Below are 19,875 nucleotides of genomic sequence, written 5' to 3'. Positions count from 1 at the left end.
CACAGACATTGGAGAGAACCTTAAAGTACGCTATTGGCTATTATACACTTAACTAAGTGCCACCCTTGCATGTTCACTCAACAAGTACATTCATAAATCTACAGGCTGCCGCGAGGTGTAATCACAATGAATGCATAACAATTTGCAGTGTCCAGATTTTGATGTGCTGAAAACATAAATGACTCGTAAGTGGAGAAACAGAGATAACATTTCCAATGCAGAGTGATTATACTGTGAAGGGCTCATATATAATCCTCGTATCTATATTGTCCCTTCCTATTGGACATATTGTCTCTTGAGCAAGTCTCAGAGATGAAAGTAAAACACAATCCAAGCATTGTCATCCTTGACAGAAGCATGCCACTTCCGATTGGACATATTAGGCAACTATATTTAGGCATGACAAACAGGAGTACGAACCAAGAATTCCTGCAGGTTCCAAGACCTGCTCATCTTTAGCATCAGTCTCCTGTTGAACAGTCACTTGGCTGGTAGAAGGAACTGCTAACTCAGGATTAGACACTGAAAACCACAACAGACTTACATGTACATGCAAACTCATTTCTATCGCTGGCCATTCTAATGAAGCGGGAAGAGACACTGCATTTGACAGGTGAGAAAATCTGCTGATCGCTCCATGTGACTGAGATCACAAAAACTCATCGCTTTTTTATAAAGAGAGCATTCGATAAAAAATTGCTTATTACACGACTCGCAAGCTCAGTCAAATTATTGCTACCTCAGTGTAAACCAGTTGTCTCCAAGTCTATATGAAAAACAAGGATTTTTTTCCCTTACAAAACATCCGCAAATGATGTAGGTTTAAACAAGAGTTCGCAAAACAAGCTCCACAAACAAAGGGGTTATAACAGAATTGACATGTACCAATTGAATAAAATTTCTAAAACAATAACCAACATGGTCATTCTGTAAATAAAATCAACAGGAGGAAACTAGCGTCTGAAAAAATTACAACATGAAACACTCGCCACGAAAGTTATATTTGCATGGTGGAATGGTAAAATTACTAGTAAAAATATTGATGCTGAGTTGGTTTTAGTTGCACAATTCTTTTTAGTAGACAAACATACGAGCAAAAAGTACTATCCCACACAAGTTCTGTCTCATAAAAACTGAGATATAAAGCCCAAGAGTGGCTTGCACGAACCTGCCCAAGTGATTGGAGATTGCTTTCAAAAACATTTTGACTGCGCAATTACCTTAAATGAGCTCCTTAAACCGTTTGACTGTGCAATTGACTTAAATGAACTCCTTAAAGATTTGGTTGCGTCAAAAAGGTCGATTTAATGAAATTAAGACCCATAAAAGGCTAAAACATCAGCTACAATTTGATGTCATTTTTGGCTTTGTAGACCAACCCTGTCCAGAGATATAAGCGTTTGAATGAGGCCATCTTTTAAAAAGCTCAGATTCAAGCGGGTGCTTCATTAGTGACGTAACGAGTGATACATGTGAAAAGAGTCCGCGAGCGATAAATATAAGACCGCTTTATTAGCCAATCATCAGGACGAAGTTTTTATATAGGTTGTAAAAAATGTTATCACTCTTAAAACGCGTTGTCTGTGATCTCAAATTTAGGGATTTTACTCTATTGTTAAATCGCATGGACATCGATATTTACTAAATTAATTAACATCGTTACTTTGATGAATTACTCGATCGACACGTTTTATTGGCGAACAACATAATTGTAAAAATTGCTGTGAAGTTACTGCGAAGGTGACTCCGAGTTTTTTGGGCATCAGGTGGTTAAAGTTTTACGGAGGAAGATCGGAGAATGGAGCTAAATTTATCTTTTACTCTGAGTCTCCTATAGAGTTTCCTGTTGAGTTTACATTCAGATTATATTTCCCTGTTTGAGGCTAAAATGTAATTTCCTGTGCTTGCAAGATACGTATGTAAAGTGAGTTCTTGACGGCTTCTCTTTAATCCATAACATCTAGCAATACAATGGCTTAGATTGATGAATATACTAAAGGTAATATTTTAGTACTCATTAATACATGTACTAATTAATAAAATTATAACTTTTTGCCGTCACTAATCATCGTTTTATATTTTTTTATCGGTTCACCTAGCTACATTTGCTTCACATTTTCTGTGGCAGTTTTATCTAGTAAATTAGATATATGATTTGACTTTAGATGTTCACTTTTCACTTGTAGAAAGTGAAGAAAATCGATTGATCAATGCAAATCTCTAAATTCCAGAACCAAAGCTTCGAATCGTTGGCTCGGCGTACTTGTGCCTTTGTTAAACATTTATTCGTTTTTAAAATTACACTCGCAATCTATCAAACTCCCAATTTGAAAGCTTTCAGTAGATACGCTTTAGAATGACATATCTATGAATGACATATATTTATTGCATTTGTTTTACTGATTACAAGAAGTTTATGTCGTCCCACCAGCTGAAGCAGCTTTGTCAGTGTGGAAACTGCCATAAAGGGGAAAGAGAGACTTGAATGTGTGCTGTATAAATCGTGATGTTTTGTTTGAGTTTGCTGCAGTAGATGAATTTGTCTTATTGTATCAGCTAAAACTATGTGAGTGGCCACGACTTGATATTTTTAATAAAAGCTTTATGCCGAGATGAAAATCTTTTTGCTTGTAAAAATTATATAATAAAATTATATTGTTGAAGATAATGCAAAACATGATTTGCAGAATATTGTAGTGAATTGGATACGGTATATGGATGTCCGCAGAACTGGAGAATGTGAGTTCAAATTCAGTTTGCAGCAGATTTCTCATCCTTAAAACTCTATCCCTATGTATATTCTTTTCAAAGACGCAGCTTGCTTATTTTACTTAGGGTAGTAAGAAACTAGTTTTCGGTGTGGGCAATGATATACATTACATCCCCTGCCCCAAGGATAGGCGACGGGCATAATGTGGGCGGGGCTTTTGGGAGGCTGTATATCGTTAGTGTGGGTAGCGGCGGAACTGTGCCGATACAAAGACCTTATTCTACATAGTTTGCTTGACAGAATTACCGTAGACCGTTAGAATTGGTAGTCGGTACTCAATGTTCACACAGCATTTGGAGAAAGAGAGTAAGACAAATTTTCAATTTTCGTTATTTGAGGCCTTTGAAACATTCATAATAATGTATCTGTAGCGGGATTTAAAATTTTATTCTAGCCAACATGAGCAAATACAAAATAAAATATATGCCTATAGAGCCGCGTAGGACTAGACTTTTATCGCAAATAGCCGATGTGAATACGAGATATATTGACAGATATATCACGCGTGACATCATTTTGGACAAGTCTGGGCATGTTTTTTTGGCCTGAGCATTTTTACCGTGATCAGACTTTTTCGATTTTAATCTTCAAATATCTTGGCAATGAAATCGCCTAACACAACAAACGACATATCAACTGATAGAGGAAAAAAATGCTTTCTTTTAAGATCAACTCAAATTTGACGCAACCACATCTTTAAACCGTTTGACTGTGCAATTGACTTAAATGAACCCCTTAAAATGTTTGACTGTGCAAGGTTATTTCCTCCAAAATAAAACTATGAGTTTCTTTTTTTTCAGAAAAGCTGAGCCTAAAGTGAGAGGCAAAACAACAAAAAACACAAAATGGGCTGATAGCTAAAGTAACAAAACTTATGAAAGAGAGTTAATATAGAGCTGAAATTTGAATAACATATGTGACGGACAGATTCAGTATATAAGTGACTTTTACACAAGTACACGTGCGAGTGTCACAAAAAGGATAGCAGTTGAAATACATCACAAAAAGAAGAATGGTCATAGCTCAGCTAAACTATATAGCGCTAATCTAAAACTTTACATAAATTATGTAGGCCAGGGTTGGCCGAACTATGGACCATGGGCTAAATGTGACCCACTTGCCTATTTGGAGTGCCTCGCTTGTGCTAAATTTCGTGTGTAAAATAATTCGTGAAACTCACTGGATTTGTTCTGCATAACCTATTTGATGTGTAATAATTGTAAGCATCCAAACATAACCTATTTGATGTATAATAATTGTAAGCATCCAAACATAACCTATGTGATGTATAATAAACAGTTATACACGTATACCGTACAACCTGTATTTGAACACACCTTTATTTGAACGCCACTTCTATTTAAACGCCACTATGGGGGAATGGTTTAAAAAAGAGCACCACCCTTAAATTGGACGTCACATTTATTTGAACATTCTTGATAATAGCGAGTGATCAGTAGAAAAGTATCCACAAAACCGTACTATGACTAGATTACATAACAATTAATTTGTTCGTTGTTTCTGTTCATATCAAAGTCCGTTTTCAAATCCAAAGCATACCTTTGCTTCTCGTTGAAACTTTGAATGCAACTTTATAGAAATAATTACTAACTGTATAAAACTAATAGTAGTTCGTTGTTTAAAGCAGTCTTAATACTTTGATGTATGTGAAAAAGTTTTAGCATTTACAATGTAATCTCTACTACTACGTATTATGAGAATAAAATTTTGAGGCTAGTCCTATTTTGGTTACACGCGGTTTCGCTTTATTAGCGAGCAAAGTGTTTATTTTAAATGGCATCGCGTAAAAGTTTTGCTCTGCTAAAAAATTGTTTAGACACTAGTCTCGACTAGCTCCGCCGTACAGAAGAAGATTTGAGGTCAGAAGACACTGTGGAAGGTGTTGGACACCCAGAAGAATATTAAATGCTTGCAAATGAAAGGAACAATCAGAATGCACCTAGCCGAGGCTGCCGAGCAAACGATGCAAATATTTTTTTCCTTTCAGAAATGTTAATTTTTATTTCTGAATGTATTTTAAATATGGTTTATGCTACTTGTTTTTGAATATATATATTTGCAGCATTTGATAGATTATTATATAATTTACATGTATAAAATTGCAGATCTATAGTATATTATTTGATAGCATCATTGTGGTAAATGAACTCAGCTTACAATGGATCGATGCCCGTAACTCCTCTTCTATTGCACATAAAACAAGCTGTAGCACACATATCAAAGAGTGCAGTGAGCTTTTATGCAACCTTGTTAAATCTATATATACGTGTACATATATTTCTTAAAGTTGGTTATCATATATGTAGTCGTAGGTTTGATTCTCCGGCTATAGACCTTAAAATCTTGGAATACAGATTCCGTACCGAAGAAGATTCGACCTCAGACCCTGCCATTCACCAGTCCAACACCCTACCCACTAGACTACAGAGATTGAATTGCTAGATTGCCTATATAAGTCATTATAGGAGAGCAAATACTCAACGGATTTGCGGCATAGCCTAATGTCACAAGAAGCTGTTCGCTTACATTATTAAACATACTGTCTGATAGCGCGCAGGGTAATAGCGAGCAACTCTCACTACCTCTCATTGTTTATAAGACAAAACACTTTTCTCATGATATGTAGTTTGAAAGTTAGAATGGCAAATGTTGTTAAATACAAATCAATTTTCTGTCCAAAGACAGAAAACTTTCTTTCTAAGACAAAAAACCTTTCTATTACCCGAGCAACGCCGGGTAGCACAGTTAGTATACTTTGGCCAACTAATATATTTTGGCCAACTCCAAAAAAGCAAAAAGGATTAGCAACTCCTGATGTAGGCCTATATATTAGATTCTAATGCCTCTGCCGAGAAGTAAACACTACATTGGAAAACATAGCCTATAAAACTATCCCTGAACAGGAAAATCGAGATCAGCTGGCACGAATTCTATCCTTCAATAATGGACTCCAACACATCAAAGCCGATTTTAGGTTATAATACCAATGTTACAACTTTGGCAACACAAAATCACAGAGTATAACGCTAAGATGACGCGAAAGTCTCGACTTCATGTCCATGGTTCATTTACTACATTCCAAATTGATGAAGGGTATGAACTTTTAATGATACAGAAACTGGCAATTGCTATAATAGTTAAAATATCTTGCATTGGGGAAATATAGTACAACACAAATTATTCTACAACCAAACTATATATGTAGCTACATAAACGCACCCATGTAGGTAATAGGCTGATGTTCAGTTGAGGTAAGATAGATATCTCCGTTTTCACAGATCGTATCAACTTGCAGAAACTGTCTGTCTTGTTGCATCAACGTGTTTATTGGTGGTCCAGATGGCGAGGCTTCCACTCCGATTGCTTGTAACAGAGAAAAAGCATCCGACACGGAATCTATAAAAAGCCTGCTTCCCATGACAGCAGGTTTACTCGTTGGCCCCCATGAGTTAATTGTTGTCTCACATTAAACTTTTGGGGAAACAAATGAGCAGATCAACCCAAGGCTACTCTACACAATAGAAAATGTCATGAGATTCAGTGATTCATGTGTATACCACATCAAATGTGTTGCCCCAAATTGCTGATGTAACACCAGCTTTGGGCTAAAGCAACCTAATTTAGAAAGTAAAAAATGTAAACAACAAGAGACAGCGACATGGCTACATCAACATGTAAATAACTAGAGACAGCGACATGGCTACATCAACATGTAAATAACTAGAGACAGCGACATGGCTACATCAACATGTAAATAACGAGAGACAGCGGCATGGCTATATCAACATGTATCTAAACCAAAATCTAAACTGATTAGAATCTGATGCGTGGTAATCATTAGCTTCCTAAAATTCTGTGTTTTAAAATCTGAATTTCTGACGCAGTTCGACAATTGCGAGAGTAAATCACAGTCAAAACTAGATCTAAAGTGCTTTGCTATGTATTTTTGGAGGCAGAAGCGCATGAAAAGATAATTCTACCGGTAGCAAAAAGAAAGCAAAGTCAACCTATGATCCCCTCAACATACCACTTTTTTAAAACATGTCAAATTTGAATAAAAATATTTGACTCTGGAACCTCAAGTAATTTCTGGCAGGGCAAGAGGTTACAGTCAATCAAGGCCAAAAACGGGCTGTACCAGCGTAATTAATCACACCACTATGTGCAAAGAAAAATCCCCCCGGAACTTTTGAATTCAGTCATGAGGTGCTGAAAGTAGGTGACAACTTGTGAAGCTCACAATTCTCACAAGATGCTCAAAAAATTGAATGTTAGAACATATGCATCCCGTAAGCGCTAGTATCTAATGAAATAAAAATGAATGACCCTGATGCTACATTTAAGAAAATGGCATTCATTTTTTAAAATTTATTTATAAAGTTTGAGAGGTGTGGTGTCTTTCATACAAAAAATGTAGAAATTTCAAACGGATAAACTTCTTACAATTCCTCAGTAACCAGCAAAAGCTAAGCTTTTATTCCTATCGATTATTCTGTTTCGGGTAAAGTCCCTCTTGTGGGAAAACGTAGCCCAGGTGTTATAACCATTTATGAAGTAAAATACTGGAGATTGTTCAACTCAATTTCCTAGCATTTTTAATAACTACTATAATCATAAGAGTTGATACATTATTTCTTCTTACCGCTATTCTTAATAGCTACTAAAAATAGATAGTAAAAGTTACTAAAAATAGCTAGCAGAAATTATTAAAGATAGATAATAAAAGTTACCTTAGAAGCTCTAATTAAACGCCACCTCTATTTGAACGCCACCTCTATTAGACCGGCACCTCTATTTGACCGCCACTATCAGAGAAGGGTTGAAAAATAAAGCACCACCCTCGATTTGAACATCACCTCCATTTGACCACCACTTTCCCTATTTTTGATCTTTATGAATCCAGAATATTAAGTGACCAGTAGATAAGTGTCCACAACATCGTATTAATAATGAATCGTTTACATTAATAACAATCAATTTTCTCGTTGTTCATCTCCAAAGCTTTTCACTCTTTTTCGTTAAAACTTAAGGTAAAATAAGGTAAAATAATGGTTAAACCTGATTATTACTGTTTATTGATTATTAAATTATAATCTAGTTTTTTCATAAAGTTCAGTAAAGTCAAATCTTGACGTACAATCACCTTTCCATCTGAATTCTTCTACATATGACAATCAAGCTTAAAGGTTGACTTGCAACAAAATTCACATTACAGTTATTTGGTATCATAAGATTCACCATGTCTTACTCTGTTGTGTTGTAGGTGCAAAATATATGGGAATGTGATTACAGGTTCTTCAAAGCTAAAAAATGAACAACTAATCGCATCCACACGAGACCGCCGTAGTTTGGATTCGCTTTCCAAAACAGCTCAAATGGGACGTAATTGTTACAGAACGGTTTCTGTTTACACTTTTATACAATCTCATTCGTCGAAATATTTTCACAAATATACTTCACGCATTCAATAAAACCATGTCTATTGTTCTTACGCGCCTATTTATCGTCATTTTAATGCTGTCACTTCTAGCACTGATATCTTATACCGGTAACTTACCGTAGAAAAATCGTTAAACTTTTTAACCTTAGCTCGAAGGATTACATATCATTGTCTGATAATCATGACGAGCCTGTTGGTCACTTGTGATAATCGAAAAGTGCTGCAGAAATTATTTGCGAAGTATTGGGTCACATGATCAGATTACGACTTGCCGATTAGACCAAACCGAAACAAAACTGTAAAGTAGCGAGCATCTATATTTGATACGGGGTCTTCGGTAAAACCCGAAGTGCTTGTCATAAACTAGTGCTATGATAAGTTTTATAATGAGCTTTTTATTGGCCTTTCAATTCACGTGAGAACATCACGTGACAAGACGATAACCAAACTGTAATGAATACGCCAGAGAAATAAAGAGATTCCAATCTACGGCAGGTTTTCGTTTTTGAGCTTTTAAGAGCTTGTAATCCCATTTCCACGTATTTGGCACCTACAACACAACAGAGTAAGACATAGTGAATCTTTTGATACCAAATAACTGTAATGTGAATTTTGTTGCAAGTCAACCTTTAAGGAAATATTTGTCAATTACAATGGTGTTATGTTCCAATTTTTTTAACCATTACAGATTCCAAAGTAAAACTAAAAACCGTTAGAACCTCAACACACAAGGTTAATCTGTTTTGATATTTGCTTAGCATGTCACAACCATGATACGTTGAAGCGAATATTTGTTTAATTCAGTCCACAGTCGAAATACTTAACGATAAACATACGAAGTAATTCCACCTAGCATTAAAACAAATGTATTATATAAAACTATGTAGAAATGAGATGTGAAAAACTGACTATGTGTAAAAAAAACAAAATGCATGTAGACCCTAAATACATAAACAGTAAAAAAAGAGTATTTCATTGTCACGTTTCCATGATATTACAGACACAAAAATTGATGTGTAGCCTTGGCGATACATGAGATGGATAGCGCATAGGGAGAGGTGATAGAGATGTATAGTTTTTTGTTTATCATGAACATCATAAACTTAACATGACTTTCGCTTATGGTTGTTATATTATTATTACTATTATATGTATTATTATGGTTGTTTTATCACTGAATACTTTTTACACTTTAAATGTATTTATCATGTTCAGTTTCTCTGCTTGTGTCGGACTTTCCCTGCTTGTGTCAGACTTTCTCTGCTTGTGTCAGACTTTTTTCTTGGCATCCCCTTCACATTTATCGCTTTGATAACTACTATATTTTAGAGACTAATCTGAATATGTTTGATCATGCTTGTTATCGTTTTTACCTTAATGATAAAAAGCATTGTCTCTTTCCTTTTATCACTTATACTGTCACTGGTGCTAGTCTTTTTAGGATTTCATGATTTTTAAAAATAAACAAAAACAAATAAATAATAAGCAAAAACAGTTGTACAACACCACAACTGTACTACAGCAGTACTACAACTGTACAACTGCGTACAAGTGCACTGATTTCTAAAATCGCAGATTTAAATAACTTGGGCATGACATGCTGGAAATTACTGCAGATGACAAGATGAATACATGTTCAAACTTTATACCATATGTCGGAGCATTCATACATTGAAATGATTACGTGTTAGGGTTTGACTGTATTCATATGAAACTTTTTGCTCCAACATGCAATAGTCTTAACAAATGAAGCAAATCTCGTGACTAATTGCTTACATTCAAATGCTCTTTCAACAGCAGGAGAGCTAGTTTGAATACCGTCAGTGTGCTGGTACTCTGTACTGCAGAAACTCTGCATGCTGAGGGCGGTAGCACATGTACTTCGATTAAGTACTGCCAATTTGTCATTCTCGAGGGTTTCAATCACAGCATTGCCAACAGGCCTTTGCGATTCATCCCCAAGGGTGCTGGAGTCGGCCATTCCCCCTAAAATAACAATACTGGATACTTCAATAAAATATTTATTGCCTACATCGATTTTTCAGAGACTTAAAAATACATTCGTCTAGGATTAAGCTATTAAGATTGTGCTTCAAACACCACATAGCTATGTTATACTAAGGAATAATCATTAATCAGAGAAGAAAAATATACCGCTGCAAGTAAACTTGTTTGCTGTTAAAGATAGGAAAACTAAAACTTATCAGGAACTCGAAAGACAATCATGAATCATTTGAAATATATATATATCTATATATATATATATATATCATATACAGTCAAACATGGATAACTCGAACTTCACGGGACCGAGCAAAAGTGTTCGAATTATCAGAGCGTTCAAGTTATCAGAGCACTGTCACAAGTCCATGTATTTACTTATTTATTAGTAGATACATGTACATATGCAAACTATAATATAAATAAAAAGCACAAATGGCTTGTTTCAAATTAAATGCTTCTAATGTAAAGTTTAAAACGTTTTTATCAAAAAGTATAGAGATTTTTCTATCACTTGAGATTGGTTTGTTGTTTGAGGTGATGTTATTGCCAGGACGTTTTTTAGATTGACATTGGCAAAACTTGATCGTTGTTGAAATGCTCAAAAGAAAAGACATCTTTTTCTTTTGAGCGTTTTACCCACGATCAATTTTGCCGATTTTTCTTGAAGTTTATGCAAGGATTACCTTACTTTACCTGGGATTCGTTAAGAGCAACACTCCGAGGCAGTTCAATTAAAAGTTTTACGAGGTTTTACGGCACATTGTATATCACTCACGCTTTTTGAATGGATACTTATTGAATTTACACACGTATTCTGTGTTTAGGTCAAACGATGAATAGTTTTTTTTAGCTAAGACAACGTATACGTCTAATTACAACAATTTTTAAGACGTTTTAAACATTCAACATTCCGACGTTGATTTAACACGGAATCAACATCGGAAAACTATTCGTCACGGGCTAGCCGGGTCACGCACTCAAGGATTTTCGCCACGCACATACAAAACAACATGCTGTTTTTGTTTTGTATGTGCGTGGCGAAAATCCTTGCGCGCGTGACCCGGCAAGCCCGTGCTATTCATCGTATAGCAGTATAAATCAAATTTGACCAAACCTTTAGAAAAGTCGTTGACAAAAATATTTTGCCGATGGTGGTAATAACAACGCGTATGAATTACGAAAAGATGAGGTTTACCTCTATGGCTTTGAATAAAGTGATTTTCTAAAGCAATAACAACCATTTCGGTAGCCGTTGGGCAAAAAAAACAGTTCGAATTAACAGTGTTGAGTTCGAGTTATCTATAGCAATTTATCATTACGTGGAAACGGACCAAAGAAACCGTTCGAATTAACCATGTGTTCGAGCTATCCGTGAACGAGTTATCCATGTTTGACTGTATATATATATCATATATATATATACGATAGACCTATATGATAGACCTTCGGTATTGAGAAATGTGGAAGGCTAATTCTCAAGAAAGGCCATTCTATGCTCACAGATGGCCTAAGAATGCCAAATGGTACCATCAAAGGTATAGAAGAAGGGTACAAGTAGGCCTACTTGGGGATTATGCAAAGCAACATCAACCACGAAGCCGAGGTACGTCACAAAGCCATTACCGAATACAAGAAACGCCTTCGACAGGTCTTACGGAGCCAGCTCAATGCCAAGAACCAAGTCATGGCAATAAATACCTACGCACTGCCAGTGATAAGATATCCAGCAGGCATAATAAAGTGGACTGAGGAAGCCATCAAAGAAACAGATATAGCAACTCGTGAACTGCTGACCATGCATGGAGCACTTCACCCAAAATCTGATACTACTAGATTGTATCTTGATAGGAAAGATGGCGGTAGGGTGCTCAAAAGTGTACATCAGACAGTGAAAGAGGAGGAGCAAAGCATCAAAGCATATGCAGCCTCCATGGCCACTTCAGATAAGTTGCTAGCTGAATTTCAATCAGATGCTCCTACAACGGACCTACGCCCTGATGATGAGGAAATTGACTGGCACACGAAACCTCTTCATGGTGCTTACCACCAACAAATATCTAAGGTTGGTGATCTTCACCAGACATATATGCGGCTGAACAAAGGAAACCTAACGGCCAATACAGAGTCGCTAATCATGACAGCCCAGGAGCAAGTGCTCCCACCAAGGCAACTCTAAACAAAAATCTATTACACTAGAGACGATCCTAGATGCAGACTGTGCAAAGATGCACCTGTGAACATCCAACACATCATCAGTGGATGCAAACAGCTAGCTGGAAACGCATACACTGAGCGGCATAATCATGTCGCAGGTGTTGTGTATAGAAGTCTATGTGATGAGTATGGCCTTAATAAACCACAACACTGGTGGGAAGCTCCTGGTAAGGTCAATGAAAATGACCGCGCTAAGATCCTCTGGGACTTCTACATCCGAACTGACAAGCATGTCCTAGCAAACCAACCAGATATAGTGGTGGTAGACAAGGAGAACAAGAGAGCTACTATAATAGATATAGCAGTACCCAATGACTACAATATAGCCAGCAAAGAAAAAGAAAAGGTAGAGAAATATCTCCCTCTTGGAGAAGAAATTGAAAACTGCTGGAATGTAAGAACAACTGTAATCCCAGTAGTCATTGGGGCACTGGGCGCAATAACACCGGCGCATAAAATGTGGCTTGCCCAACTACCAACAACAATCAACTCAGGTGGGTTGCAGAAAAGTGCGCTATTGGGAACAGCTAAGATCTTGAGGCGAGTGCTCAAACTCCCAGGTCTCTGGTAGGAGACCCGAGTTAGAGCAGAATTTACCACCCATACTGAGTATCCAGGGTGAGGAAACAATTTTAATTTCAATTATATATATATATATCAGTAATATTACTCACATTCTATAAACAAAAGATCATATTAATTATCAACAACAAAGTATGTATGTCATACCGTATTATTTTAAAAGAATTTGGAACCTTTGCAACACAGCAACACAACATATGCTAAATAAGTTAAAGAAATCGTCAGCACCTAACAAGGAACATGTTGATGATTCTCTCGAGTAGACTGCTGAAGCAATTTGTCGACTATATTATAGAAAGGTGTTAGTAGTACACATGTATTTGCATTAGTGCATCCTTCAATGTGTCACTAGGTCGTGAGCCAACTGGTTATATGTCACCAATGATAGATGTGTTTTATCCGAACTCAATATTACTGTACGGCACATATCTTAAACAGAAGAAAACTTTCGCCTCGTGTTCTAGTAAGAGCACGTGCATTTATGTTTTGATTTTGGCAGTCTAGAGGGCGCTTGTTGCAACGCAGCGCTACCTATGTCTTCCTGCAAAGCGCCACCATCGTCTCAAATATACTATGACGTACGATGTGAAACTCGTTCCATAATGTTCTTTTCATTGTTATGATGTTATCGGTTGCTTTTTCCTACCACTACCAAAATAATAATAACTTACCGTTTCCCCAAATTACGCACTCTTTGTTAGTAGACTACTAAAATAACTGTAAGCAATGATCGGCTGGTTTCTCATAAAACCATTGTTAGGGCGGGAGGTAAAAAGAAATAAATATATTAATTGCATACTGACAGTTTTTGCGAGCTACTGTAGATTAAAGCTTTTAGTTAAGTTTTTAAGGTTTGGCATTAGTCGTGTATTTTTTTACAATTAGTTACCCGTTTAAAGAAGGTATAGCAGTTTTGGCCATCGGGAGTAAAATTAACTGCACATTTTAAAGTATTATTCTCCCAGAGCAGATAACTCTCAAAAAAATACAAAAACGCCATATAAATTGTAGGTGGTTGCAGCTTTCTATGAGACTGCAACGTTTGATGTGCCTATGAAAATGAGTGTATGTTCAATGCATGTAGAATTCAAATTACGTAGATGAAGTCTTTCAAATGTTAAAACTGTTGGGTCAATAAAAGATTATATTTTTTACTCCTAAATCAGTTCAAGAGAGCAGTGCGCTCATTTCTCTTCGCAATGAAAAAGGAGGCCATACCACATTGATAACATTCACCGTGGCAGCATCTAGAGGGCGAGGATAAACAAAAATATCTATTGGCTAGCCGGTGCAACAGAATGAAAAGCATGCCTCGATTTGTTCTTGCCAGCTGAATACCAACTCTTTTCTGCCGAGAATGGAAAGTACGTATGTATGTATGCATGTTTTTATGTATATACGTATGCATGTATGTATGCATGTATGTATATACGTATGTATGTACGTATGTATGTTTGTATGCATGTATGTACGTATGTATGTACGTGTGTACATATGTACTTGCGTGTATGTACGTATGTGCGTGTATGTAGGTATGTGCGTGTATGTATGTACGTACGTATGTATATAAAACACAACTTTTTATTTGCACTAGTAAGTCAACAACAAAATAGGTATTTAATACATGCGGAAAACAAAAATGAGAAGATAGAAATTAGGAATTATTGACTGAGTTGAACAAAAGTGTTTGAAAAGGTAGCAACCCAATAGTATTGCGGAGGAGTCGGGATAGCTGGTGTTATAAAGGTAGTTGCAAACAATCGTATTAGATGAGTGAATCGTTAAATCTTTCATGAAGATTTAAAGAAAACGGGAAGACGAATCATACTCAAGAATATTTTAATTAATATAATACCATTACACACGTAACCGCTATAGCAATGCAAACATTAATCCTTGATGACACATTTTCGTGCTAAAACATTCATCGGTGTGCATAAATTTGGCAAAACATAGAGTTTAAATATTTGACTGTCATTAAAATATTCATAAAAGCGTTGTATTCGCATAAAAGTTAGCGTTTGCATATTGCTTGTTGAAGTGAACTGTTGCACAATGACGAGTGCCAGCAGGTGCTCTTTGATGTGTGGTCAGCAAGTAAAAAGCAAGAAATTTCCAGTGCAGTTTATAGTGTATGAAAAGGATACAAGACATAAGCCATAATTAAACCTAAGAGGTGTTTTAATAGGCTTTTCCACATCGTCACTAAGTTAATATTGAAAAACATATCTATATGTTGCAGAGCTATCTACAGTTTTATTTAGTTAGTTTAAGTTAAGGGGCCCTGACACCGTTATTATTGTTATTAATTGAAGGATTTCATTGAGACTAGTCCTTTTGTTGTCAGTTTAACCGATCTAATAAATGTAGATGATAATAATATTAATAATGAAAATAATATTTTATTTTTTGACTTTTACAAAAAACATATTATAAACACAATGAACACAATTTTTATAGTGCTGTCTTCATAGGTCAAGGTCACTTGCAAACATCTTCAGCAAATCTTGCTAAAAATACATGTATGTTTTTGCCAATAATAACCATGTCAACCACGAGAGCCAGGGATAACAGTATTATTTATGATAATCATGTCAACCATGATAACCATAACAACTAATATACCCTAAATTCTATAGACGTAATAACTCTATTGATGGGAAAACCTTGGCAGCAATAAATCGTACTAACCATAATAACATGGACTAAAAGGAAATATCTGGTACACTTCGGTTGCTGTCGTTAAAAATACAAATATCTTGAAAACTTTTTAATCCGCTGCCATATAGCATGTTGCTGCTTCTTGCTGCTTGTATAGCTTCTTTGGTTGACTCGCCCCTGAATCTTAGGCATTTCAAACTTACTATTGAATGTGTTATCAGAACATACCCACCTTGCTTTACTCACTTTCATCTCACTAAGAGCAAAAAGGTTTGGCTACAATAATATAGAATGTATTATAGCTTTCCATCTATCAAATAAGGTCATTAGCTTTAACAGTAATTGTCAAATCAGTGAGTTGCTTGCATCTTAACCAATGAAACTTCAAGTAAACAAAAGACATGATACTATAATAATTTTTAGGTGTAAGGATCAAAGATGCAAAAGAACTAAAAGCTAAAGCTTTATGCCTATAAAGTCTCACATCTCATCCATGCTGAGTCTCTAATTCCTATAGATGAGAAGTTTCTTGAGATATTGCTATATTTGTAAGCTTTTATTATCATCAACATATATTATATATCAACATGATGTCATTAGAAGCAACGGGTAAGAGTATAGCAAATTATACAATCTGGTGGTGTTAGTGTAAGAGTCTGGTTTTTTGACTCGTCAGTTATAGTGATGTCTAACCTACAGCTACGGGGTAGAAACACCATTGAGATGTCAAGAAAGGTAAACAATGGATTGTCTTTGACCCAAAAAATTACCGCTGTTGAAAACAAGAAGGATATTTCTTCCTAAATTAATCTCTCTATCAAATTAACTGGACAGATAAGTCAGCTATGGCTACCCTTAAAGGTATATGCTGAAAGAGAGAAAACCTTTTAAAATTTACTCAACTAAGTGGAGTAAATAGACTACTTTTATTTTATTTTTGTTCAAATTGTTTTAATATTAGCATTCACTTGATGCATATGCAATGCAAGAATAAGATATGGCAAGGAAGCTCTATTTGTTAAGAAATAGGCATCCATACATCCAAGTGATATGGTTACATGAACCGTTAAGCAATAGGCATACATCCAAATGATATGGTTACATGAACCGCAGCAAAAATTATGCCATATCTGATTAGAAAAACGCTGGTGAATTCAGCCAGAACTGTCCCGTCTCACAAATGCTGACCCTCTTAAAAGGGCATCAAAAAATGACAAGATCTGATACATTGCATACTTTCAAAAATTGTCATAAGGAAACTGCAACTAGTCCTCCATCTGCTATATCCAGCCTTGCTTTGACCTTAAAACCAAATTACTTTTTACTTTACAAGCCCAAGACTGTTTTCGTTGTCCGTTTTGTTGTATTGTCTCAACTAACACGCTGCATATGTATACATAAGTGTGTATATACCTCATGATTCAGCCATTCCTCCAAATCAAAGACTGACCTACTAAGCAATGTAAGGTATGAATCTACTTGTCAAACCAATGTATACCTACCGTATCTTTGAATGTTCTTAAATAAGCTGTAATATCTTGAAATGCCAATTGTTAAAATTTCCAATAGCAATTGTTAACCTTTTGAAGGTTTTAAAATTGGCAACTCTTTTATAGCGGTATATGTGGAAAAACTGGCGATAGTATAAGCGGCGTAACTTAGTGTTTGGGACAAGTTAAGCTACTTAAAATGATACCAACTTTGCTCACTCTGCTACTTAATTTAACTAATTAGAAAATATCAAAGCCCCAGAGGTTTCTTTAAAAATACAAACATAGTCATATGTGGTCATAGGTAGTCATATGTAGTCATAGGTAGTCATAGGTAGTCATATGTGGTCATAGGTAGTCATATGTGGGAAGCTGAAAAAAAAATCTATGAGGGCTTATAAACATTTAAAAGCCTTTTCTTAAACTGCTGCACCTTGATCATAGACGACATAAGACCAGGTCTTAAGCTTGTAATTAATGGATATTATTTTTTGTTCATGATAACATTTGTTAGCACTTTCACTAACATGCATTAAAACTTTCAATAACATGTTAACACTTTCAATATCTTAAACTAATGCTTTCAATAACATATGTTAACACTTCCAATAACATATGTCAACACTTCCAATAACATATGTTAACACGCCTAATAACACATGTTAGCACTTTCAGTTGCAGATTTTCATCAAAATATAACTGTTTTTTTCAGTAGGCAATCCCAACTACTGTCTGCATGTTTCTATCTTCAATGATCAAGATTTGCATAATAGTACAAATGATAATACTACTGCGTATATAGTTTGTATAAAGAGCTGGTATGTTTCTTAAACGCAGCATTCAACATAAACTCAACAAGAACTGGTTTAAAGAAGCAAACAGTAAACCGTAAGACGTACAAAGTTTAATTGTTCACATGTCTGCTTTGATCATCAAGACTGGCATATTTTAGAGTTAATATTTTTATCAAACTACATTGTATTTTGTCTAATTTTTTAGAGTCTTCACAAACAATAACAAGTACTTTAAGAAAGGATGTGTTTCAAAATAAATACATTATATAAAGTTGTGTAACAAATATATACAAAAACAAAAATATAAAAAGCTATTTTAAGTAGGGAATAATCAATACAGGAGGCCTGTACTGTGACATACATTAGAGAACCCAAGTGTAGACTCAGTAACCCGTGGGTTCAGTGTTAGAGTAAGTGATGGAAATAACAAAAATTTAGGTTACTGGCTCCGTGCTTATGGGTAGATACAACACACCAGGAACAATAATGACAGTTTAATCTTCTAGCCAGAAGTTTCAAGTCGTCAAGTCATCAAGTGTCAAGTCTTGTTTAAATGCGCCGTTAGATGTTCTGATGCTCTCAAAAATTTATTCTATATTCTTTACAAGTTTCTATCTTCAATCATCAAGATTTACATAATGGTACAATTGGGGCCTTTGAAGTTACTTCAAAAGTAATAACAGTAAAGGGATACAAATTTCAATTTGTCAAAAGATTTCAATTGTTACGAAAAGATAAACGCACGTTATGACTAACTTAATGTACGAAAAATACATTGATATACGTTTGTCGACCCTGTCCAGCATTCTTGAGTGGCATGACAGAAAACATTCCCCCAGATTATATTTTAACATACGCATGTATTAGAGGTGTTGATGCAATCAGAGGCTGGGTGTCATACATTTCACTCATGCTTCTCCAGTGAATAAATGTAAATAAATAGTTATCTTCCTTTTTAGTCCAACGTCTAATTTTCAAGTCAGATGGCGCTAGTAGCCATATCAAAATTCAAACTATTATTTATTTTGGAGTTATGTGTTCTTTGTGAGCTAAAGAACCTGTTTGCTCTCTCTATTGTACAGTATAAAAGTTGGTTTTAACCACTCTATTTGTAGTTCCCTATTGCTTTCTCTGATGTAAAAATATAATACACTCATAATGATCATAAAAGCATATGACAATTATAGTCATACTAACTTGTCAAACTTGTATCGGACCACCTTTAGGCTGTATTACTAATTGCATAGATGGCATCTATTCAAGGATGCTGCCGTTCAAGCCATTAATGTAATAGGGTGCTCACAGAATCCTCACCTTAATTTACTTCTTAAATTAAACTTTATTGTAATAAATAGTCTTGTGAACATTACTATAAATATTTTAAAAGTGCATATAAAAGTATTTAGCGTAAGGTTTTATATCTTATTGAGTTCTAAATTTGAGGCTAGAACTGTGTTCTGGTTTGAAACTAAAATCTTAAAGAGAAAACCCCGATAAAGAGCAATGCTATTATATGCAATAATAAGTTAAAGGTAAATGACTGGTTTCAGGCGCAGAACTACTACCGTACTTCCTATGCGTTATGTAGCAAACTCGCTTGACGATGTCCGTTTGACCTCCTTAGTGAGCAACTTTTTCTGTTTATCTTCATGTTCACCCATCAGTTTTCTTAAAGTTCTCGGCATACGATAGATATTTTAGTAAGCAGTTATTGTTATTATTAACATAATTTTGTCATAATTTGTAATCATATGGGACCGCAATGCCATCAAGGTGTCTGTGTGTTTTGAAGGCTTGTGTCAAGACTAAGAGTGTGAATGTAGGCAGAGAGATCGTCGACATTCCTTCTCTCGGTCCTCTCCTTGATGCCTATGAAAAGCCAAGTAGGCGTTTATGCAA

The 19,875-nt window shown here is 35.5% G+C and overlaps 1 protein-coding gene across 1 annotated transcript; it reads right to left on the bottom strand.

Moving 5' to 3' along the window:
• Positions 1-276: 276 nt before the first annotated feature.
• Positions 277-13,489, bottom strand: LOC137390263 (uncharacterized). The gene is made up of 4 exons (XM_068076597.1): positions 13,260-13,489; positions 10,008-10,217; positions 6,011-6,154; positions 277-522 (listed from the first exon to the last, which is right to left on the bottom strand). The coding sequence occupies exons 2-4, from the start codon at positions 10,210-10,212 to the stop codon at positions 380-382; spliced, it is 492 nt and encodes a 163-aa protein (XP_067932698.1). The 5' UTR covers positions 10,213-10,217; positions 13,260-13,489; the 3' UTR covers positions 277-379.
• Between the last annotated feature and the right edge of the window lie 6,386 nt (positions 13,490-19,875).

Source organism: Watersipora subatra, chromosome 3 (genome assembly GCF_963576615.1).
Source record: "Watersipora subatra chromosome 3, tzWatSuba1.1, whole genome shotgun sequence".
Lineage (NCBI taxonomy): Eukaryota > Metazoa > Bryozoa > Gymnolaemata > Cheilostomatida > Watersiporidae > Watersipora > Watersipora subatra.
The sequence above is the reverse complement of the archived record's forward strand: the minus strand, read 5'-3'. Positions and strand labels throughout refer to the sequence as shown.